General features: G+C 39.0%; 2 protein-coding genes across 4 annotated transcripts; both read left to right on the forward strand.

Annotated features, from left to right (window-relative positions):
- The first annotated feature begins 1880 nt into the window (after positions 1–1880).
- gdpd3a (glycerophosphodiester phosphodiesterase domain containing 3a) lies at positions 1881–14056 on the forward strand. Of its 2 annotated transcripts, XM_088321222.1 has the most exons (10): positions 1881–2170; positions 4049–4091; positions 4258–4393; positions 6007–6052; positions 7548–7666; positions 9684–9773; positions 10790–10923; positions 11993–12052; positions 12306–12357; positions 13698–14056. In XM_088321222.1, exons 1-10 carry the CDS (start codon positions 2032–2034, stop codon positions 13827–13829), a joined length of 951 nt encoding a protein of 316 aa, XP_088177348.1. In that variant the 5' UTR covers positions 1881–2031; the 3' UTR covers positions 13830–14056. The 2 variants fall into 2 exon arrangements, with proteins under 2 accessions (XP_088177348.1, XP_088177420.1); XM_088321294.1 differs by lacking the exons at positions 6007–6052; positions 7548–7666.
- Positions 14057–17527: 3471 nt separating this feature from the next.
- Positions 17528–23554, forward strand: ypel3 (yippee-like 3). Of its 2 annotated transcripts, XR_015847384.1 has the most exons (6): positions 17528–17812; positions 20107–20225; positions 20578–20621; positions 21049–21157; positions 22401–22843; positions 22917–23554. XR_015847384.1 is itself a non-coding variant. In XM_088321403.1 (5 exons), exons 2-5 carry the CDS (start codon positions 20109–20111, stop codon positions 22488–22490), a joined length of 360 nt encoding a protein of 119 aa, XP_088177529.1. In that variant the 5' UTR covers positions 17528–17812; positions 20107–20108; the 3' UTR covers positions 22491–23554. The 2 variants fall into 2 exon arrangements, 1 of the variants encoding a protein (XP_088177529.1); XM_088321403.1 differs by having other exon boundaries at positions 22401–23554.
- The last annotated feature ends 445 nt before the right edge of the window (positions 23555–23999 follow it).

The following is a 23999-nucleotide window of genomic DNA, read 5'->3' on the forward strand; positions in this document are numbered from 1 at the left end:
TGTTTGTGTTCACACAAGCTTTGTAACTTTTACCAAATACTATGAATCCTCTGTAGTTTACTACACAAATTTACACAAATTATGAAATACTCGTTTTCAAGGAAAATCACAATCTCCCCAAAAAAAGAGCAATATTTAGGTTTGTATTTGAAATATAGTTTTCTAAATGAAATGGTTGATTGTTACAAATGTAAAACGGGCCTAGTCATACCATATTTATACAATAAGGTTATTAGTGATAACTACTTTGTTGTATGCAGTTTTTTAAGTAACAACATTGTCTAACAACCGTTTTTAAGCTAAAAATGTCAATTAAATGCTTCTAATAAAAATCTCAAAATGTACTAATTTTGAAATACTATTTTCAATATTTGGCATCCCTGAACTTTTATCTGATGCCTTGAGGGGATACTGTATAATGTTTGAGCACTGGATGTATTGTGTGGTGCAATCAAAAATGAGTTGCTACTAAGCACAAGGAAGAATACCAACTACGGAGACTTAAAGTGACCAAACTGCACCCTTTTTTCCGTTTTCCTGGGATAAATATCTATGACAAAAATCCTGTAAGTTTCAGACCAGATAATATTGTAATGGTTTGTGCAGCACTTTGAAACTTTTTGTTATTAAGAGCTATACAAATACATATGAATTGACTATCTGGATCTGGCCAGAAATTCCCAAAACCCCAAATTGGCAAGAAATTTGAAAGTGTGCCTCATAACCCAGTGTGCCTTATATACTGCAGAAAATGGTGGATAGGATTGGAAATGCAAATGGTATTAATAGGCGTGCGTTACTACACAAGATTTGATGGGATATTTGAGCAATTATTGAATCACCGCTAGCCCAAATCGCAATACATTGTATCCAATAGATTCAATTCTGGGTTGTGGCGGAAAGGATGCAGACATTTTATCACTTGACCACCAGTGGTACATAAGACATATGAACAGGCAGTAGATATTCTCATCACACTATTTTTACTCACAGGGCCAGAAACACCAATTTGCAAAATGCATTCTAATAGGTTAAACCGTCTCTTCACCCAAGAGTCATTATTGTTGCAAAAGAAAGAAAGAGAAAACAAAGTATTTGAACAAAATACTATACAAGCTATTTTACATATACAGTACTCAATAGGTTATTGGCGCACAGGTGAAGAAGTGGGGAGATTGATTAACCTACCAGATTGCACTATGCAAATCGGTGTTCCCAGCACCGTGAGTAGTGTTATAAAAGTATAAGCACAAATGCATTTTGTTATGTGATCTCAAATGTCCCCGCACTGCTGGAATTCGGGTTTGATTCCATCGCAAAAAAAATTTGTGACTTCATTCAGCGATAACGAGCCCAACGATTATACACGATTAGACACAGTAGGTGCTCCATATGTATCATACTTATATGACGAAAAACTATTTTGGGGGGCTGCGCCCGAAGGAACTGAAAATCCGGTAAATTTAAAGGGACACTTTATAATATTTGACCGTTAGATGTTGCCATATTGTGTAGTGTAACTGAATCGACAGTAACAAGATGACACTTAATCAAGGCAGCCCCTCCTTAGATGAGCCTCATATTATGTAAAACACTGACTTCTCAACCTACGAGTATTTAAAAAAATGTCTGTTTTCATGCTAGTCCATGTATTATTGCTTATTATTCAAATCAGTCTTGTTTTTTTTTACCTCTTGGAAGCGCTAAATATTACACAATGCCCTTTTAAGACAAGTGTAATACAGTCCTGACAAGGGAGAGTCTGTTTAAGGTGAGCTGCGGGTCAGCTCTAGTGCTTCATTAACTTCTTGTTCCAGCCCCTTTAGCTTTGCAGGTGTCTTGGCAGCTGAGAAGAGATAAGATTGTGCAGTGACAATCGAGTGACATTTTGAAAGGAGTACCTGTCTGTCGAGATTCTCTTGGTGGGCTGAAGAGCAAGAGAAGCAGGTCGTCTCCACCGAGATTTTCGGATCAGCTCCCCTTTTCTATTGTTAAATCTTACATTTGGAAGTTACACATTTTTACAAAGTGATGTACAGTTTTTGGTGTGTTGTCCTGCCAGCGTTGGGAGGATACACCCTCACCTCGTTATATCTGCTAAAGAACCCTCTTCTTCTCCATAAGAAGAAATGCAGGAGCTTCTACTGTACACACATCTCCCACAGAGGAGGTAAGGGCATGGATGATGATTTTGGAATTTGAATTGTCCTTATTGTCATTGACATCTTGTAGTGAACATTGCTTACAATGAAATTTGACAAGACACTCTAGGACGGGGATGTCAAACACAGTTTAGGTCTGGGGCCGGATTCAGTAAAAGAAAGTCAACTTCAAATTTTCAGCTTACCTTAGTTTTTCAGTATTATGCTATATCATTTAGCCTACTTTAGTAGCCTACCCTAAATATTATAATAATGGATGACAGGGGATCTTTTATAAGAATAATACGTTTGATCAAACTACAAGGCTGGACCTACTAAATCTGAGAGTAAATCATTTTCCTCCGTCTAGCAGCTAGAGGAAGTATTTAGTTTACATTTATTTAAAAAATCATAACTTTTGATAGTAATTATATTGACCCGCTTCTTTTTTGGCATACTCCGAAATGTATGGTTGGCCAGATTAAATCATTCAACTTGCTTGCTTTAGAATAAAACTAAAATACTCAACAGAAAATTGAAGAAGAATTCTGGGATATACAGTATAGGTAAAATATTTAGGAAGGTAGTGCTTGGAAACTGGCCCAAGTTGAAAGTGCATCAAAAATAGTGCACTGGCATAAGCACAAATATAAAAAGTCAAAAAATAAAATACGAATACTCTTTTTTTCTATACATAGTAAATATATATTAGATTTTAAAGTCTTGTGCACTTATTTAGGGTGGTGATGGCCCTGGGGTAGCAATTGTCACTCTGCCTTTAGGAGACCTGTAGTGTCTGCCAGAGGGCAAAAGAGGTGGTGGCTGGGGTGAGAAAGCTCCTTTATAATGTTTTTTTGCATACATGCCAATCTTTTTACATTAAATGTGGTTGAAGGTATTGTCTTTATTGTGTGTATATCCTGGAGTGCCATGAGTAATCTCGTTGTAGACAATGTTCACTACGTTGTTATCAATGGCAATAAAGACTATTCTATTTTTTCTGGTGGCCATTTAACAGGCAGGAGCTAAAATTGAAAGGAATGGTAAATTGTCATTAAAAAAATGCAACAACAAATCAAATTATGTCATTCCTTGGCAGACAGAAGGCTAGTACTGGTACTGGTTTAATAGATCATAGATAGACAGACACTTTATTCATCCCTGAAGGGAAAATTCACATTTTCAGCAGCATAACAAATGAAATATAATAATAAAATACAATAAGAGATATAGAATACTAAAATACCCAATACACTGTAATAAAAATAAAGCAAAATATGTGAATGTGCGGTTGGGGTCTAATGTGGGCTTTTACTCCCTCGGGTGGGGTTGAAGAGCATGGTATCGAACATCCATTCATTCATTATCTGCACCGCTTATCCTCAGTAGGGTCGGAGTGGTGTTGGAGTCCATCTCAGATGTCTTTGGGCTGTGGGCAGGGGACACCCTCACCCGGTTGCCAGCCAATCGCAGGGCACACAGACACGGAAAACTCTTTTAGTTATTCACATCTAGTGACAGATTGGACCAGCCAATCAACCTGACATGCATGTTTTTTTTTGAGAGTGTGGGAGGAAACTGGAGTGCCCGGAAGAAACCCACGCAGGCACAGGGAGAACATACAAACTCCACTCGGGGATGTTGCAGTAGCGGGACTTGAACCCTGAAACTTATATTTTCCTCTCATTTTAAAGTTGACTTATTTGAGTAGAGCATTAAGAATTGAGGAATTGTAAAACAATTCTAAAAAGAAAATGATCAGATATTAATTTTTCTCATCTGAAAAAGTATAATTGATTAAACTTTTTTTCTGCATTGCAAAAGAAGAGTGATCAAATGATATGATTTTGCTTGGTACCCGTGTTTGAGGAGATGCTTGTTACTAAGATAACTGGCTGTTTTACCAGGATGTGGTGAGCGGATAGAAAGCACTATGGAGGCGTTCACTCAGTGAGTATGTGATTTTTTTGGGGTGAGGGCGTTGGGGCCTTTATAAATAAACTCTCATCGTCTATGATTTGGGACCACCCTTGTTTTAAAGCAAATCCCCGAATGTCAATGCTGTCAGATTAGCCCATTAATGTCACCACAAATCTATTTTTGACAACCTTCTCAGTGCAGTGGCGCAAGGAACGCAGATGCTGGAACTGGACTGTCACTTGACGCATGACGGATACGTAATTGTGTCACATGACGAGAATCTTTTGAGGCAGACGGGGCTCGACATCAATATTTCCTCAGTCAACCATCAGGTTAGGAGGAGGAAAATACTGTCACTCACATATGTATGGTTTCGTGCTTTAAAAAAAAGGTGTCTCAAACTCAATTTAGTCTGGGTGAGGATCTCCCTTCTACAATTTTTCACAAGAAAGTTTTGATAAATACATTCCAATGTTCTCAAAGATCTTCAGTTTTTTAACACAATATAAGAGGAAAAAAATTAACATATCAAAAAATGACACTAAAATCATTCAATCATAAATGAATAAAAAATTAGAAATATTACAAGGGGCTATAAATGACTGAAGAAACCACATATAGTTGCTGACTAAAAAAACATTCTCTATTTAGTTCAATTGCCTGTATTAGAAGTTATTTCACTTGTATTTTCTAAACATTAATTGAACAGGAAACATGAACTGTTCTGAACATGGCTGTTCTCGCTTATTCCTTGCTGCTAGAAAAACAACCAAAAACAACCCCAAAAACGACCACAAGTTGGCAGAAAAAAAGATTAAAAAAAAAAAAAAATCTAAATGAAAATCAACCAAAGAAAATGACCGAAGTATTTACTAAAAATGACTGAAGAATGCCTGGAAATGACCAAAAAAACGAAAAGTACCAGAGAAAAAACATACAATTTATAAATTTGAAGAATGTACTGAAATGTATTAAAATAACCAGAAACATACTAAAAATTATGGAAAAAGTACAAAAGCTGAGTACTTGAAAAGGACTGAAAAAGTACTGAGAAACATAAAACACTGCTGAAAAATATTGCCCGAAAAGTATTGAAATAAAATAGGATAAAAAATTACTCAGGGGCATGAAAAAAGTTTTTAAAAAGTATGTAGAAGTACTGAAAATAAGTAAAGTACATATTACTCCAAAGTATAAAAATGAATGAAAAACTAAAAGAATCGACCAAAAATGACTGAAATTTTTTTTACCAAAAAACACACTTAAAAACAAACATCGACCGAAAAACGACTAGAAATCCACATAAAAAGTACTGAAACAGAACTATGTACAGTCGTATAAAAAGAACTTGGAAGCATGGAAAGGTATGTATATAGAAGTCCTGAAAAGTATTACAGTACATATTAATCAATAGTATAAAAATTATCGAACCTAAAAGTGAAAAACGACCCAAAAGAACAGCAAAGGGGCACAAACTGTGATTTAGCGGGCTGCATTTGGCCCTTTGGCCCACAGGCCAATGTGTTTGAGAACCAAGAAACTTGGTTTTGTAATTATTGGAGAGAAGTCACGTATTCAAAACATCTGATTGTGGATGATATTTCCCCCAAAAATACTTTTCAATGGCAATGAAAACAGAGGCCCAATGGGTGGAGTTATACAGACTTTATATAGAGTAGTAAAATACTGACATTTTAAATCCTCTTTTAGGACTTTTGTTTAGAATGATTGAATGAATCCAGTGAGACACAGAAAACACAATCACATTTTCAGTAATTCAGTCAAACATAAATGAGAATAAATGCATGACAAAGCCCCAAAACTGTCTACAAATTAAGCAATTAAACAGGAAACATTTGACAAATAATTACATCAATTGATTCCTAAAAAAATGATCATTTCATACAATTTAAGCACATCAAACAGTCTGTTTTTTTATTAACAGGATTTACCTTTGTACAAGGACAGGCTGGAGTTGACTTTTCATAAAGGTGAGCCACACCTGCTGAGTAAATCATTCACAAGTGCTAACAAAAACATACAAAACCAAATGACTAGGTTTTCTCTTTCTTACTTCTTTTAAATAATCATTTTTGATTTTTGCCTATTTTCGTAACTTCGATTAAAAGACTACTATCGTGAAGAAATAAAACCGGTGACTAGTCATAAGGTCATAAATGTTATGGAAAGAGCCCTTAAAGGTAATTTTTTATAGTAATTTCTAATATGTGTGAATGTTTGATGGCATGTAATGGGCATTCATCACTATATATTAAAAGAAAATGGGTAAAGGACATGGATTCAAAGATAACAGAAAACGAGTGGTGGAATATTTGTAACATACAGTGCACATCCACTAGCTTCAGGAATCTGAGGGAATTCAACTGGAAGAATGTCGTCAGATTTTTTTATTACCCCCAAAATTAGGAGAGGTTTTTCCGAGGTTCAACAACCATGTTGGAGAACATGTGGAGAGGTAGACATGGACCACATGCATATATTTTGACTTTGCCCAAAAATACAAGATTACTGGGAAAATTATGGTTTGTTTGAAAGAAAATATTGGGATTTGGGATACCTAAAACATTTAAGGTGCTCTATTTAGGTCATCTAACAGAAGAACTATTACGGAGAAGGGATGAGTACCTGGTTAAAAATCTAATGACAGCTAGCAAAAAAGTAGCAACAAGATTATGGCACAAACAAGATCTGCCAACTGTGGAGCGGTGGGCGTGCATTCTGGAGGAAATATTAGTTGAGAGGACCACATTTCGAATAAGAATACAGGAGAGCCCATTCATGGACAAATGGAAAGTCTTAAGGGAAAATAAGGACAAGACTTACAAACAATGAAGACTGGACTTTGAAGAATGACTAGAACATGGAAGATATTCCCCAACACTGCAATGTTGTTTCCGTTGTTTTTGTTTTTGTTTAGTTTTTGTTCTCCCCTCCCCCTGTTCTTTGTTTGTTGTGTGTTAATAAAAACTCAAAAAGCGCAATATAAAAATCTCATCTCATCTCATTAGCTGCACCGCTTATCCTCAGTAGGGTCGCGGGGGTGCTGGAGCCCCTCCCAGCAATCATCGGGCAGTGGGCAGGGGACACCCTGGACTGGTTGCCAGCCAATTGCAGGGCACTCAGGGACAGACAACTCGCTCGCTCATTCACACCTAGGGACAATTTGGACTGGCCAATCCACCTGAAATGCATGTCTTTGGAATGTGGGAGAAAACCGGAGTGCCCGGAGGAAACCCACGCAAGCACAGGGAGAACATACAAACTCCGCACAGTAAGTCCGGTAGCTGGATTTGAACCCACACAGGAGGTTCCCAAGACCTTAGAACTGTGCCGCACACGTGCTAACCACTGCGCCGCCGTGCTGCCGTAATATAAAAATGAAGTTACAAAAAAGTAATCATGTTTGTTATTACAAAAAAATAATCATTTTTTAATGAGGCATATAACGTGTGTTACTTCTACCAGGTCATTACAGCAGCGGTCCTGACAGGAAGTTTTCTTTGTTGGAGGATGTGTTCCGAAAATTCCCCGAGATCCCAATCAGCATTGAAGTTAAAGAAAACAACGAGCAGTTGATAGAAAAGGCAATGCTCCCACACGCACAGACACTGTCCTCAAATGTATGCCGACGGTTAAAGGGACAGTGTGTAATATATGAACACTAGATGTCTCTGTATTGTATAGTGCAGGGTTGTCGAATCAATTTTCACTGAGGGCCGCATCAGCTAAATGGCCGTCCACAAAGGGCCTGATGTCACTTATAATTGTAAACGGTGTATAAATGAATGTAACTACTCCCTCTTTTAGAATAATTCTTAATCTATTAATTTTTCAAGTCACAAACATTTTAGTCTGAAAATTGTATTTAATATGTTTTAATTAAATACAGTGATACCCTTACACTCAAGCTACTCGAGCTATGAGAAATTCCAGATATGAGATGTCTGTCAAGTAAAAATTTAGCTTGGCGTACAAGAGGAAATCCAAGTTACTAGAATTTACAGACATTACCACTCAAGACCGCGGCTTTAAAGTAATCTCATTATCAATGTATTGATCGTATTGTAGGATTTGTCACGGTTGCCCATTGCCCGCACTTGGCCCCGCCCGTTTGGTACCAGGTGCAGCTTGTTGCCTGATTGGCTTCCCTTCTATTTAAACTCAGTGCTCTCATTCACTCCTTGTCAGTCCGTCAACGAACCTCTGCACTGGCAAGACGTATATTTTGACTCTGTCCGCTATCCTGCTCATGTAACCAGTATCCGGTATCGATCCCGTCCATCCCGTCCTGTCCGGTATCTTCCTCTAGTATCCGGTATCGGTCCTGTCTGTCATCCAGGTCCGGTATCTTGCTCGTGTATCCGGTATCGATCCCGTCTATCTTGCCCTGCCGGTATCTTGCTCGTGTATCCAGTATCCGGTTTTAATCCCGCCCGTCCCGTCCTGTATCTTGCTCCAGTATCCGGTATCAATCCCGTCTGTCCTGTCCGGTATCTTGCTCAAGTATCCTGTATCTGGTATGGATCCCGTCTGTCGGTTCCGGTTTCGATCTCGTCTGCCTCTGGCTTCCTGTATTCCCGCGCTTGACTTCTCTGGCTCACTTCTTCCGCCCAGCGATCGCCGAATCACTGGCGTTTGTGTTCACACGCATGACTGCCCTATTCCCATAAAATAAGGCTTGTGTAAAAAAGGTTACGCGTCTGGGTCCACCGTCTGTTCGGGTTCTGACAATATTTTTATGTTCGATTACTATTTGAATGTGATTATAGTTATCAGGAAGAAGTGTCTCATGGATATTAATGGTTAACTTGAATGCTTTTGGAGGGCTGGAAACAAATTCAGCGGTTTTCAGTTATTTTGGACTGGGAAAATTTGCTGGAGGTACAAGCAATTTTCAAACACAAGCACAATCCGAGAACTAAATCATCTTGTCTGTAGAGATGTCACTGTATAACAAAATCTTCTTGGACAGTTTAAGGATCATTTATTTCTCAATTCCACTGATTGGAATAAATACGGAAATATTTGTGTGTGGTGGTTCTGAGCCACTGCCTGCAGTCGACGGGGATTGTGGGTAATGTAGTTTTTGGTCAAAACACTGTTGTTACTGGTTTATTTTAGACATTTTGAGACATTTTAAGCTCTCACTTGAAAAAAGTATGGCTGGCCAAATTTGGCCCACGGGCTACGAGTTTCATGCTTGTGGTGTAGCGCCATCCATCACTAAAGAGCACAAGGTTCTACAAACTACGGAGTTTCCAAGTCAACAAATTGCCACATTTTCCTTCTAATTTTTGCCCAGCATTCCGCAAGTTTTTTTTTTACACCCGTGAGAGCAAGATGGCGGACCCACAAGTCAGCCCCTCCTTTTAGGTGAGGCTCACGTGATGTAAATTGAATACACATTTTCTACCTGCGAACCTTCAATGTCCCTCATTAGCTCTTTAGCCACAGATTTATCAGGAGATAAGCTTTGTTAGTTTGTTTTCTCACAAGTGAAGTAACATACATTCAAGTTTCTGTCTCAGATTGAGATTAAAAGGGTCAAATCATTTTGATATTTGCCGTACTTAAATTGTCAACTTGTGTCTGCTTGTGTAGGTGTCAGAGCTGGTCAACCGCTACCACAGGGAGGAGATCACTGTCTGGGCATCTGTGAACTCAAGTATCATGAGCAAATGCCGAAAAATGGTGAATGAACTTTTGTTGCCAGGCACGACACACCAGTTGAGAAACTCTGCCCTTTTTGAAGCTGAGAGTTATTTTTTGTTACTTATTGGCAGAAAGAATCAGAATGACCTTGATTCTGATTGTGTTGGAGCAACAAAATTAGAGTTGCACTCCAGTTGGCAAAAGATACAAATATAATAACTTGAAAAATATACAGTAGTCACCTCGAATATAAAGTATTCGCATCAAAAATAAAACACTACACAACAAAGGCTCTTGCAAATGTCCTATGTGTGCTTGGGGTTTAGTGTGTTGATAGCTGAGAGTAAGTGTCCCGGCTCCTAGGCTTTGTAGCGTATTATGAACTGACCGATAACGGATAATGGATAATGAATAACGAAGATAGAACAATAACCCTTAAAAACCCCTCTAGGGAAGAAGCTATCCCTCAGTCTGTTCGTTTAGGCCTTGTGGGATCTGAACCATGGTAACAGTTCAAAAAAGCAGTTGATGGGGTGTGAAGAGTCCTTTACGATGTGTAGAGCTCTGCAATGTCCACTAGGCTAGACTTGGGGCAGTCTGTGGTTTGAGCGTGTTTATAATACTGTGAAGGGTTTTCCTGTCCACTGCAAAGCATCCTGCATATCATGCCATGAAGCAGTCCGTAACAATGCTCTCTTTGGTGGCGCTGTGGAAGTTCACCAGTAGCTTCTTCCTCTCAGGAAGCATAGTCCCCAATTAGAAAACAAATTTCCTGGAAAAACACAATAATGAGCTACTTACAGAAACAGTCTGCTGGCTACTCAGGTATTTCAAGGGGGCATTCTGGTGCCCGCAGGCACCACATTGACGACCCTTTCTCTAAATTCTGATCATTTCTTCCAATATCTTATTTCCTACCACCTCAGCTAGTTCCTGATAACTCCTCTGGTTGAAAACTTCTGTATTCTATTTATTCACCTCTAGATGACACTAAATCTTACACTGTAATCTTTACCACAAGCGTCCATTCATGTCAACTCTTTCTCTCCATCTAGAACAAAGCCATGCCATACAGTTTTTCCTTATACCGAGGTGTGCTGCTGCTCGTCCTCTTCTACAGCGGCCTACTGCCCTTTGTGCCCCTGGGGGAGAGTTTACTGCAGTTCTATCTGCCACGTATTATCAACAGGTAATAACTTTAGCCAAGATGTTTTGTGTGAACTACCTTTGAAATTGTGCATCAGTCTACTTTAGTCCAGTTAACGCTGTATTGCAGTGCTTCTCAAATAGGGTCTCAGCGGCAATCCTCGGTTCATTTGAGATTTTAAAATTTACAGAGGCTTAGCAAGAAACAAAATCACTGTACTTCCCTTCCACCTGCAGCTACAAATAAAAAATGTTCCTGAGGCAGATAATTTTGCTCATTTAAAGTATGTGCTTTTTTTTCTTATTTTACAAATTTTTATTTTATTTTCACTAGGAACTATGTATAGTAGTCTTTTTAATGAGCTCAATTTTATTAGAAATAAAATGAAAATGGTCCTGATTGTCATTAATAGCCAGCTTTGAGCGTGTAACTGAAAACATGAGTTGGTTACAGTTACTAGTTACTTCATTTAAAAAGTAATTATGTTCACTGGCCCTCGCTCGTACCATTTAACACAGTTCCAACTAGTGGTTAAATATTACACACTGGGGCTTTAAAGTGAGTAGTCTACCTAACTCGGAAAACAAATAATAATATATAATAAAAAACAAAACACTAGAGAAGGGATTACCTCACGTGCAGTCCCTACTCTAGGTTTTTACATTGTTTTTTTCTCGCCCATGAAGGTTTTAGATCAGAGGATTGTGTAATACTAGTCTGTGGTTTACAATAATCTGTGGTCTGTGCAGCCCTTTGAGACTCCTTGTGATTAAGGACTATACAAAATAATAAACATGACTTGAGAAGAAAATAGGATATATATAAAAATATATCCCGCGACCCTGATGAGGATAAGCGGTACGGCTGATGAGATGAGATAAAAATATGTAATAATTTGCAAATCAATGTGTGTGTATTTATTTCTTCATTTATTGTAGTGTACAATGTGAAAGATACTCAGTGATGTGCTAGTTAGGGGGTTGCCTGTCTGAAAAAAGGAGTTTTGCAATAATAAACAATTGAGAAACACTCCTGCAGAGTGAAGCAACTGTTGCTAAATATGTCATGTTCACATTGCAAATGTGCCACTTGTTTCTTTGTATGTGCGCAGGACATTTATTCCAGAGAATAACATTTTGAGGAACCGGCTCATCATCTCTTTATTAGAAAAGTGAGACAATAAAACCCTTTCTTCACCGCTTTCTACATTGATAGGAAAATGGAACATACTTGCTAATGTAAAAATAGTTTAAAAGTAATTTTTGAGAGGAAAATAATTGTGATTCTCTCATTGTGGGGGGGGTCCTATGGGTCCTCTGTCATCCCCAAAAAGAACAGTAGTTTATATTGGGAATATAAATATTGATACATTATCACTAGGATCTGTGTCAGTGTGCTTAAGTTTACATTTTTCCGGATTTTAGAGTAACTATGAGGAAGAGTCTCTTCAAACATCTCGCAGCCCGTGGAATTCAGGTACGACTTACTTTAAATCGTTTATTTCTTTTGGGTAAACTCAGTGGTGGGCCAGCATGGCCTGCAAGACCTTCTCTGCTGGCCTGAAAATATCAGAATTTTGTCATGTAAATTTTGTCAATGAATACTTGTTTAATAATTCCAAATTGTCTGTTTGCTTCCTTTCATTGCTTTTCCCCTGCGTGTGCTTTCACATTTAAGCATTTAATCCATCACGTTTCAACTATTACTTTTTCTCGGGGCAGTAATCTGCCCGGAGGCCTTCACAAAGACTTCTAAAGCACGTGAGACATCACTGTTCGATTTAGCTGTTGGTTTAGCCAATCATATTTAGTGATGACCATTATTGTCCAGACAATGCTGGTAACGCGCACCAAGGGATTCGCAAACGTCGCGAAACATGTCATTAGGAATATCACGACATTGTCTTTCAATATCCAATTTCAATGCATAAATTGTCCTTGGTTGAAGATGTCCGTGGTCGTCCTGAACGTTTACTGTTTGTATTCTGTACGGTTCCATCTGCTTCAAATTTGTCTCTGATGCGCGCAATGGCCCGGCGCGTGGGTGGCGGTTTTGCGAATTCACTTGTGAACCGGCGTTGCACTTCAGTGGCGTTTTCGGTCTTCCAATAGCATTTCAGGATAAACTTTCTCTCTTCGAAACTAAGTTGATTTCCTGCCATGTAATTCAGGATATCTGCAACACATAAAAAGAGTGAGTACATTTTTTTGAGACACCCTGTATGTGTTACAGCTGTAGCTGCAGTAAATGTTTAATAGCCAAAACATAAGTATTGAGGGTTGGATTTATTCAGATGTAGCACTACTAAAAGCCTAGGTGTGAAATGCATGGCCCGCCACTGGGTAATCTTTAACCTATATAGTTCCCCGAATATAGCGGAAGACAAACAACAGCGCATTGCATGACCTCATATGCCTCGTTCCTCAAAACGAGCGTTAAATAAGTGAGTTCATCCGAATTCTAAAAAGCAGAGTGAATGTTGTTTCTCAGTCCTGATGTCATTTTTCTCAGGATGAGCTCAACCCCATAGTTGGGCAATGAGTGGCCCCCTAATTGTTTTGCTGTGAAAACAATTGAAGGCCAAATACCATCATCTTATTACAGCTGCACACAGGAATGAGATCTAGGGAGATCTAAAAAGAGGACAAATGCCTGTAGAAGGATATAAAGTCTTGCGAACATGTGATACAAATAACCGATCCTCACAGACACACCAACAGCTTCTGTGACAAATGATGATTGTACAGTTCGGTATATTAAGTCGTTAGTCACAAGGATCCACAAATAATTTTTTTCTTCAACATTTCACTTTGCAGGTCCATTTGTTTGTTTGCAACACAGATGAAGACATAAGAGCTGCATTCGAGACAGGAGCAACGGGGGTGATGAGCGACTATCCTTCACTTTTGTCAAGCTACCTACTCAGAAACACTCAAGAGGATAGATGACTTCATCTGGATGCAGTACCTCCTAAACGGCAGCTTATCGTCGTACAAAGACTAAAAAAGATTGAATGCAAGAAGCTCATTTATTATGCAGGCGCTCACAGCATTACTTGTTTCAACTGTTACAAATTCATTTTCTCCACCAATAATCTTTTGGACACAGCTCAGTAATGTACAGTATTACATAAATCTGACCTAAAGCCTTATAAAAAACGTGCATTGCTTTTAAATGATTTTCTCTACTGAATGCATGATTATCAGTTGTAAACTTCAAGATAATTACCTAATGAAGAATCGAGGAATATTAACAAAAAACATGGACTGAAAACAAAAAGATTGTCCACATTTTCACAGCATGGTCAAAGTCTGACCACATTGCAGTGTTACTAATCAAACAGTCTCTAAAGAGGGAACAAAGGCTGTATTTCACTGAGCCGATTAGCTGTGCTTTGCAATGGACAAGTGGGTTAATGGAATATAAATGGGCCATTGCGGAGTCACGTCTACATTTCAAGGAGAAAAGAAAAAAGAGCAAAAATTGCGCAAAAATACGTATGTGTCATAATAAATTTGTAAGTTCTGATAAATTGCTTCAGCAAAGTGGGAAGATAGATTATTTGAATTGGAATCTGAAAGGGTTGCTTAAATCAAAGTTGTTCCCAATTACTGTGCCACGGTCCACTATTGGGCCGTGCATCATTTTGTGCCGGGCTGCACAGAAAGAAAATTAAGTTACATTATTTTGTGCTTATTATTGTTTTGTCAATAGTGCTACAGCCGCATTGAGCGTGAACTAGGCATTTGAGGCTGTGCGTTTATTGCTGGCCAGCTTTCCGTTTATTGCCATTGCTGTTGCCATCCTTCGTCGTTGGTTCTCGGTTAGCATGGCTGCTTAATTCGTGTTTTTTGATCGGCTACTCTGGCTTTAGTCCTGGTTTTGCCAGGTCCTATGGTTAATTCCCGGGCTGGCTTTGCATTTATCACCGTAGCAGTTGTCAATTTTGGTTGTTTGTTCCCAGTTAGCCTGGCTGCTCACTGCGTGTTTGTAGGTTGACTAGCCGAGCCTGCTGCCACCTTTTTTTTGATCGGTCCCTGTTAGCCCCTCGTTGACGACTCTGCAAGTGTTATTTTGCCAGTAGGCCCGTTTTTTTTTGCAGTTCGCCCTTTTTTGTACCATTACTGCATCACCTGCTACACAATGCCAAGGCATTCTCTACAAAAACTACCAACACTTTGCTTAAAACATTCGTAACCTCCTCAACTACCGGTAAATAGCATGTAAAACAATATGTCAACTTGCTTGCAAGGGTGCTGGTGTTCCTCCGATAGCGTTCCTTTCCCAGTGCTCGAGGGCAGCAGCTCAGGATGTGCTCCAGCGATCCGACCCTTCAGCCTAGTGAGCACAGAGGGTTCTCTGCCAGGCCCCAGAGGGTTCTCTGCCAGGGTAAAGGTTGGATGGCCTTGGTAAGGACTCTGTGGATCCATACCCCCTCCTGCCTCATTCTTACTATCCTAATGCAGCGCACTTCCTCCACTTCTGCTTGAACCTCTTTCTGGATAAGCAGGCGCATTTCCTTCCCCTGTAACTTGTTGTCGGAAGGTCTTGTAATACTCCCAATTCCTGCTTGTCCTCTCACGACTGCTCCCGCCAGATCACTGTGCCACAGGCGGGACTAAGCGTGGTCGACTGTCTCTTGAGCACACCACTTCCTGCCGGTCCTAACTTATTTGCCAGCTGAAGAGACTCTGCTGTCACTCGAGTCCCAGTACAGCAGCAACTCTCTTGCTCGGGTAACCAAAAACTCTTCCTTCGGACTGCTAAAAGCCAGAGTCCCGTACAGTGTGATGCTGCTGAGTCTTTGTGGAAGGCCCAGCCACTTCCTCCAAAAAGAGCTAACCTTCTGTTCAAGGCGCTCTACGCTGGCTACATCACATCGTAGACCAGCAGTGGCAAGAGGAGTCGAGGCAAGATACCATGTTGGTAAACTTCCCTGGTTCCCCCAACTTGTCCACCGCTGTCAGCCAGGCTCCCAACTCCTCTGATGTTGCATGGAGTGCTATGGTGTCCTTTAAGGTGCTGCCATAGATCTTCACCAGGCTCTTGATTGGCTTCTCTTCCACTGATAAAATCTGGGTGTCTCCTATAGAGAAGTAGAACTTTTCTGGGAGCTTCCCCATCCTCACCATCAGAGACCTGGACTTGGACAGCTTGAAGTTCTTCCTAACCCTGAGAGTATTTATTTAGGACAAAGATGACGGTCAAAATGAGCCTAAACGATATTGAGTAAATGCAGGAGGAAGATGAATTTTAAGTGGTATAGTTATATTTATATGCGACACAGGCTCTTGCATTATTCTTATAATTTCGTAGATTTTATCAAATCATTACAAGAGGGAAATGAAATGTGTTATAGAATAAACTTTTATCTGGAGAGCCGGTTTGGAGGTGCAGCACTCTCAAAAAACAAAAAAAAATATTTCAAACGTTCCCAACCCGGTTATAGAACACTCCAAAAAGATTTTTCGGGCATTACATTTTCGAACTGTTGCTCTAGGGGGACTTTTCTAGACAATCAAGTTAAGTAAGAGATTGTAAAATAGCTTATATCCAATGGCAATGATCACCCTCAACGCTGCAAAATAAAGTGCTGGTTAACCATGATGGGGATTGTTTGACTAGAAATTATATAGGATCATTTAACACTGTTCTCGAGTGTCACTTCCCATTTGTGAACATCAGTAATTAGTAGTTACTAATTACTAATCACTCATTATACACTATATAACCACAGTATAACATACCCTTGCCGTAATACACTGGATCCTCCATAGACTCTGCCACTATGCCGCAAGTGACACTTACTGAGCAAAAGACGGACAAAGAAGGGGGCGAGATCGGTGCAAGAAATCAAATGGACTGAATCATTACAAGGCAATAGAGTATGTTTGACGCTGCATTGTTCACATTTGTTTTTAGCGTTTTCATTCTTTAATAAGGAAAAGAGAGTTTTGAAAATGCTCTGTTTTGAGGGGGACCTTGGGTTGAATTTGAGGGCTTTGAGCACCCTCCAAAACGGGCTAGTTACGCCCATGAGAAGAGGGGGGAAACATTGTGAACACGCCTGTTTTGTTCACATTCACTTTGTACAGTACGCATTGAATCACTTGTGGCTTTCATATTTTTGTAGCAGAACAACGTCTATAGTTACAACGTTATGTCCTTTGCTTTTGTGACACATTAAAAACTTCTTTGTCCAATAAAGGAAAATGTGTTTCATATATTTTAGTGTCTACATTCAAATGATATATGTTTGATTGTTTATACCAAAACAATATTACAAATGGGCATATTTACCCCGCAAAACTACCTATCAAATAGTTTTATACAGCAAAATCAGAAATGCATTATTTCCGGAATTGTGCCTAATTTTAGAAAATATGACTTACAGAGTGACAAAAATATGTAAATTATTTGATTTAAATCTAAATATAGATTTTAAAGAAGAAATGTTTTAAAATGTTTCTCGTAAAATTGTAGAATCAATTGAAGCCGTATAAAGCTAAACAAAAACCAGGAAATGATATAAAAAAGACGAACGAGCTCACGTCATGGCCAATCTGATTGGCTGACCCAAATTCTACAGTTAATTCCTTCTTTCTTATTGGTTGAAATCTTTTGTTTTGCCCTCCCATGTGCTTCAGACTTCCCTCCTTATATATGTTTTCATAAACAAACCAAATTTCCCCCCGTCCGCAGCGCATTTCATTACGGACCTGAAAAATAGCGAGCTATTTCGAATTTTGCGCAAATCGAAATTTCGGGGGATAGTTATCATATTTAATGCACACACATGTCATACACAAAAACTGTCTGGATTGTTTTTTTTTCCTGATACGTCAACGCGTTGTCGACTGCTGCTGCGATCGTATTTTTAATCGAACTGGACCGATTGTGTGCAGAAAGAGAAGAGTTGTGACATTATAAGGTAAGCGGATCGAGGCGGGAGGAAACTGCAGTGCGCATTCGAGCTGCTGCAATGTTGTGACTTTGCCGAGCTAGTCGACATGCTAACCCCGAGCAGGCTTCATCTGAGTTGGCGATGATCGATCTCATCAGGTTTCTGTGCTCTATTTAAGATTGACCTTTTCATCCCGAGAACACAGTTGATATTGTTATGTCCGTACTTTGTCGAGTTGTGTGAGATCAATCACGCAAACTCCCTTACGTTAAAAAATGGGATGCAATGATATACATAGACATGCCCGGACACAAATCTTGCTCGACTCAGAAAAATGTGATCTAATTATACAAAATACAAAAAAATCAGTTTCTATAGAAGGTTACCACAATTTCATGATTGTTTTCATCATCTTACGTTTTGTGCATTTTGTGAAATGCATTAAGCAAACTAGCGCAAATAGTCAAACACAGAAAAGACAAAAGTGCGTGTGACGCAGTGTCAGTTTTAAAGGTTGTGGGTTTGATCCAAGTCAACTGTGAGTACTTTGAAGCATCATTGAGCAAATTTCATTGCAATGCCAGTCTTACCAATACCAAACTTTTTAAAGTGAAAAAGCATTCAGGCTACATTATTTTGCTACCTAATGGGCAATTTCTTAATGTTCTTTTATTATACTGTATCTCACTGACATGAATAAAATATGTTGTCAATCTTAAAGCACATGTGTTCAATATTGGTTGCAAAACTATACAAACAAACCAAAACCATCCAGTTACCTGGATTAACACTGACTAGACCGTGACAGTAAGAGTTGAAATTTACGCTTACTATACTCGAAAATGACTGGAGAAGTGATGCCATTTTGCTAACATTATAACAAATTCCAGACTAATAAATCATACAGAGAGTAATCAACCCAGCACAGAAGGAGCATTGGCTGCTCTCTGCCCAGTTTGTTGGAAATTTCCTGCTTGCGATAACAGAGCAGAGACATCCACATTATAAGGGACTCTTCTCACCCAGGCCACCACTTCTTTGACCTGTTGTCCCTTAAAACAACGAAAAACTGGGTCAGAGACATTTTCTTCCCCAGGGGCGTTACTACCCTTAACAAGCCCGCAAAACTGTATTTATCTTACGACTTATTTAAAAATATGTGTTGCTGCAAATGTTATGGCGCTACTTTTCATTGCACTACTTTTTATTCGATTAGTCTGATTATGCATTATTTTTTCATTGCTCTATTATTGTAACTTGGAGTAGTCTCTGAACACTTTGTTGTAAACATTTTTGCCTAAGTTTTTTCTTATTTTTATCTATAAAGTCTTAATTACGTGTTTACCGTGGAGTGCCATGTCTAATCCTGTTGTATATAATATTTCAACATGTTGATACAAACGACAATAAAGGCAGCTTCAGTTGCTTTTTTTATAAAGTAAAAATTATTCAATCATGGTACATCAAAATGAAAAATATCAGAAAAACTATGACCGTAGTATTCTTTGCCACCATACACAACTCTTATAACGGAAAGAATGTATTAGAAGCATTGTTTCTGAGTGCAACGTAAAAACATGTTTTCTTTTTGTTTCATTTAAAAATATAATAATAAAGTGTTTGGCGCAGTTTATCGGTAAGTATCAAACCTCTAAGAATGTTTTTCAGTATGGTATATATCACTGTAGATACTACAAGTTAATAGTTTAGCAGACACTCAAAATAAGGAGAGGAGACAAATATGAATTTTGAGCTTGCAAGGAGAACAGGAGAGGACTGTAAACATTTATTAAATCTCCCAGGTTACAAAAAGCCCTATAGGGTGTGAAAACCAAAGAACAGCAACATTATGGGCCAATAGTGACAATGTAAATATAAACTGTTGGATAATAGTCAAAATAACAAACAACACACTATACATTTGATTTTGGATTTATATTTTATATTATAATTTCATTATTTTATTTTTTATTTTATTGTTAGTGCAACATTCGTTGCAGCCTGGTCATCCTGGATTACCTCCTCAACGTTTCTTTATTTTCCTCATGTTGAGGTTTTTGAGTTTGTCCTTGCCCTCATGTAGGTTATAGATCAGGGGATGGTGTAATCATAGTCTGTAGTTTGCAATAGTCTGTGGTCCGTGCAGCCCTTTGAGACACCTTGTGATTAAGGGCTATACAAATAAATATGACTTGACCTATATGACACTCTTATAACACTGTTTTATTATATAAAGAGACTATTTTGCTGACATTCAGGGATTGCTTTCTCAGAAAGAAGGCTGTAAACTACAATAATGTAGCAACGCTTTCCTTCATCAGAAATGGTGAAATTGACAAAAGCCAAGACGTTCCAGGCCTACTTGGACTCGTGTCATCGGCGCTACAGCTGCGTGCATTGCCGCGCCCACTTGGCCAATCACGATGATCTCATCTCAAAGGTCATTTGCCACCTTTTTGTTGTATTTATCACTTGGTTTTTTTTACACACAGCTACATATACTGGTGCATCATCCTCAAACTGCTTCACTTCTATTGTGTTTGTCAAAAAATAGATTTGGCCCTTGACACATTTTTTTTCCTTTCAAAATTATAAACATTAAAAATAATGACACTATTGGGTGTCGTTCTCAGACTGTGACAGCCCTTACTGTTTCAGATATGTATTATTAATAGACATGCGAAATTTGTATAACTGGACTGAAACAAAACATGGAGCTCCGATTACGTTTTCAAATAGATCGTCTTGTTATAATGTATTGGTCCTTAATTGTTGTATTTGTTTCTGTCTAGTCTTTCCAAGGAAGTCAGGGAAGAGCTTACCTCTTCAACTCTGTGTGAGTACTTTTCAATTTTACTTTTCTTGTTGGTAGGCTAATGTACCGTTACTTGCATTCAATCACCATTAAAGCCTCAAGTATTTACTTTAAATCAATTTCTCATGTGATTCAAGGTGGTCATTTTCTGTTCCTATGGCTTTAATAGTTTTACAATATAAACATGTTGACACATACCTGATAGTACAGATAATTCACCTGGAATGAACCTTGCAATTGGATGTCAGCTGTGCTAGTTTTGGGTTAGTAGGTCAGTAATGCGCTAGCTCAGATGTGCTGATAAAAAGTAGTTACTGGCAAAAACAAACAGTTTGTATAGTTTGTCTTAATGTCTTTAAAGTGGAAAAATGTCATTGTCATGGCGCACATCAAGCACGACAGGGTTTAAGGAAAGTAGGACAACTGTTTGCCGTCTGATGTATTTCAGGGTGAACATCGGTTGTGGCCCTGCAGAGGAAAGGCTGCTGCTCACAGGTCTTCATGCAGTGGCCGACATCTACTGTGAAAACTGTCACACCACCCTGGGCTGGAAATATGTAAGTAATTATGCACATATCAAAAAAATAAGATGGAATCTGGGTAGAAGTTGTTGGGGTTTTTTTTCTCGTTTTTATTGACTGGACTATGGCTGATTGTGGTCAAGTCAAGTCACATTTATTTATATAGCCCTTAATCACAAAAAATGTCTCAAAGGACTGCACAGGATTACAATTACACAATTACCTGATCTTAAACCAACATCCGGGAAAGGAACAACTCAAAACCTCAGCGTGAAGAAAAAGAGAAACCTTGAGAAAGGACCTCACAAGTGGTAATCCCCCTTCTAGGTTGACCAGGGTGAATCACAATTAGCATTACTATACACAAGCATAGTAAACACTAGGTAACATGTTGAAAATGTGTCCGGAAAGTGCATGACAGCAGCGACGCCCCTAGCCTGTAAACTAGTCCAGAGTGGCCTTGAGTCTAAATTCAGCAAAAATAACCAACATATCTAGGCTTAATCACTTATCTTGTCTAATCTTGTGTGGTGTCTCCTGCAGATCACTGAAACACAGACATACTTCAATATTTTATTGGGTTCTACAGTTTACCCCAACATATTTTCTCCACGTTATTCTCCCCTTTTTAAACCCTTACCCAGTCCATTCATTGTACAGCTACCTATAGGCAACCTGGCTTGGCTTCTTTCTTAACCTGGCTTGGCTTTTTATTTAGCTCTGCGATTTTTCGCTGATGAATGGAAGCATTTCTACACTAAATTCCTGCCCATAGGTGAGCGTGTGAAGTAGGCATTGTTAAAAAAACAACAACAAAACTTAATATTCGAGGGCTCAGATGAGTTGGACTCGCTGAAACAAAAACAATGGCAGACTGAGAATGGTCAGTGAAATTCTCGCTTCTGAGTAACCGTTACTGGTCGTTGCAAAAAGGCCCATGGCGTAGGAGAAATTGAGCTTCCAGTATAATACACATAAGTAGTCAGATCAATCGAATACTTGCACGAGTTACCTGAAGATGAAGGGACTAACTCTACACTATTTGCACTCGGAATATTAACACATGGGATATCTGTGTACATTTCTACCGCTTCATATATCACAAATATTGACAAATTCTGATCTTAATGGAACTATTGCTGCATGTTAACAGAAGCACTGCCAATTGTTTCTTTAGAAGAAAATGGATTGAGGGGTCTACTGTGATAGATGTTTGAAATCGCAAAAATTGACTTTTTTTCTCACTGTTTTGTCACATCTGTAATCTCCTTTTTTGCAGGAACACGCCTTTGAACTGAGTCAGAAGTACAAGGAAGGGAAGTACATAATCGAGCTGTCCCACATGATAAAAGACAACGGCTGGGACTGAAAGGGAAATCTCCATTGTTCTCCATGACTTTCTTTCAAAGTTGCATCCCCTCGTCTTAGCAGGGTTCCAGTGTAGCTTTCTCATCCCGCCTTCGAGCCATCGCTGTGCCACACTTTCACTCTCTCTGGCTTTGCCATGAATAGCATGTGATGCCTTATCTTCCTCCTGCCCCTCTGTGTTTCCAACAGCCGCAACAAGGTTTCTGATAATGCAATCCCAAATCATTGTGGCAGGTGTGAATGACTTTTGGGTTTGTATGTGGGGAAAACTCAAGGACACGATTGTGGTTATCAGATTTTTAAGCGCCTGAGTGACGATCCTCTGATTAATCATCAATAAGCACGATTTGCTAGGTAGGGGAAAAGCTAGTTGGTGCAAGTCAAATAAACATGACCTTGTACTGACATTTTTGTTTTTATTTTCCAGCCTCCAATGTTTACAACAGCTATTTGGACATTTCCGGCCAGAATGATGATTATGCAAGCAGTGGAGGGAGTTTTCATAATTGAAAAATTATGGTAGTTTCCATTTTTATATTAAGATGAGTTACTTCAGACTTGGTCAATTACACAGATTGTGTGATTAGTGAGGGTATCCCTGCCCATACACATGACTCAATTTTGTGTGACAGAGTGTGTGGCAGTGTTCATTCAGCTCTGTGGGGTACTTGGGAGGCCAAAGAGCACATATTTACTCAAGTCAGGGTGTGTCATAGTAGAACTGACTCTCTGGTAGGTGTCAGTCGCTTGGATTTGATACTTTGATTTGTGGTAAAAGTGTCCTACGAGGACTGAATTTCACATTTGTGTTTGCAGTGTATGCCTGGAGTTTTACCTGCACTATTAGGATATCCACTACTTGGATGGCATTCTTGAGATCTAGCCTCAAAATGTTTGTGTTTAGTGTAATAATGAGAGGCCCTTTTCAGCTCCATTTATTCAATCATGTTTGAGCAATGTGTGATTAGAATTATGTAGTATATTTATGGTGATTTTTATTTCCTGCTTCTTTTCATTAAAGTCCAATTTTAATCTGATCTTTCATTAAAATACAGTTCATCTGTAGTGTGTCGCTGTTTTTTTAAATCATTTTAGCATGTGGGAATTTATTAGCCAGTGAATACATCAAAAAGGACACATGCAAAACAAATGAAATTAGTCTAAATATGTACAACACTGTCCCCTGACCACTGCCCGAGGATAGCTGGGATGGGCTCCAGTGCCCCCGCGACTCTACTGAGGATAAGCGGTGCAGATAATGGATGGATGTACAACACATACTGTATCTTAAAGCAGAGGTTCCCAACATGGTGCCCACAGTCACCAGGTAGCCCCATAAGAGCATGTCAGTAGTCCACAGACTGGTTTTAAAATTTGCTCACAAGTGATGGGCCAGGCTGTACTAGCCTAAGACCCTAGTGGTTAAGGGATCCAACCAACCAGCACAAAATTGCTGAAAGTAAGAGGAGTCACGTACTTGCACACGCATTATGAATGAGCTGACTGAGGC

This window comes from Urocampus carinirostris, chromosome 1, assembly GCF_059441175.1.
Source record: "Urocampus carinirostris isolate Australia breed hairy pipefish chromosome 1, RoL_Ucar_1.0, whole genome shotgun sequence".
NCBI lineage: Eukaryota > Metazoa > Chordata > Actinopteri > Syngnathiformes > Syngnathidae > Urocampus > Urocampus carinirostris.

What these genes read in the sequence shown, in the direction of transcription:
- gdpd3a (XM_088321222.1), top strand. Translation starts at nt 2,032, where the DNA reads ATGTACAGTTTTTGGTGTGTTGTCCTGCCAGCGTTGGGAGGATACACC. An exon ending in ACTATGGAGGCGTTCACTCA is followed by an intron (nt 4,092 to 4,257) that starts GTGAGTATGTGA and finishes CAACCTTCTCAG; the next exon opens with TGCAGTGGCGCAAGGAACGC. An exon ending in CTGCCACGTATTATCAACAG is followed by an intron (nt 10,924 to 11,992) that starts GTAATAACTTTA and finishes GTATGTGCGCAG; the next exon opens with GACATTTATTCCAGAGAATA.
- ypel3 (XM_088321403.1), top strand. Translation starts at nt 20,109, where the DNA reads ATGGTGAAATTGACAAAAGCCAAGACGTTCCAGGCCTACTTGGACTCG. An exon ending in GCTTACCTCTTCAACTCTGT is followed by an intron (nt 20,622 to 21,048) that starts GTGAGTACTTTT and finishes GATGTATTTCAG; the next exon opens with GGTGAACATCGGTTGTGGCC. An exon ending in CCACCCTGGGCTGGAAATAT is followed by an intron (nt 21,158 to 22,400) that starts GTAAGTAATTAT and finishes CCTTTTTTGCAG; the next exon opens with GAACACGCCTTTGAACTGAG.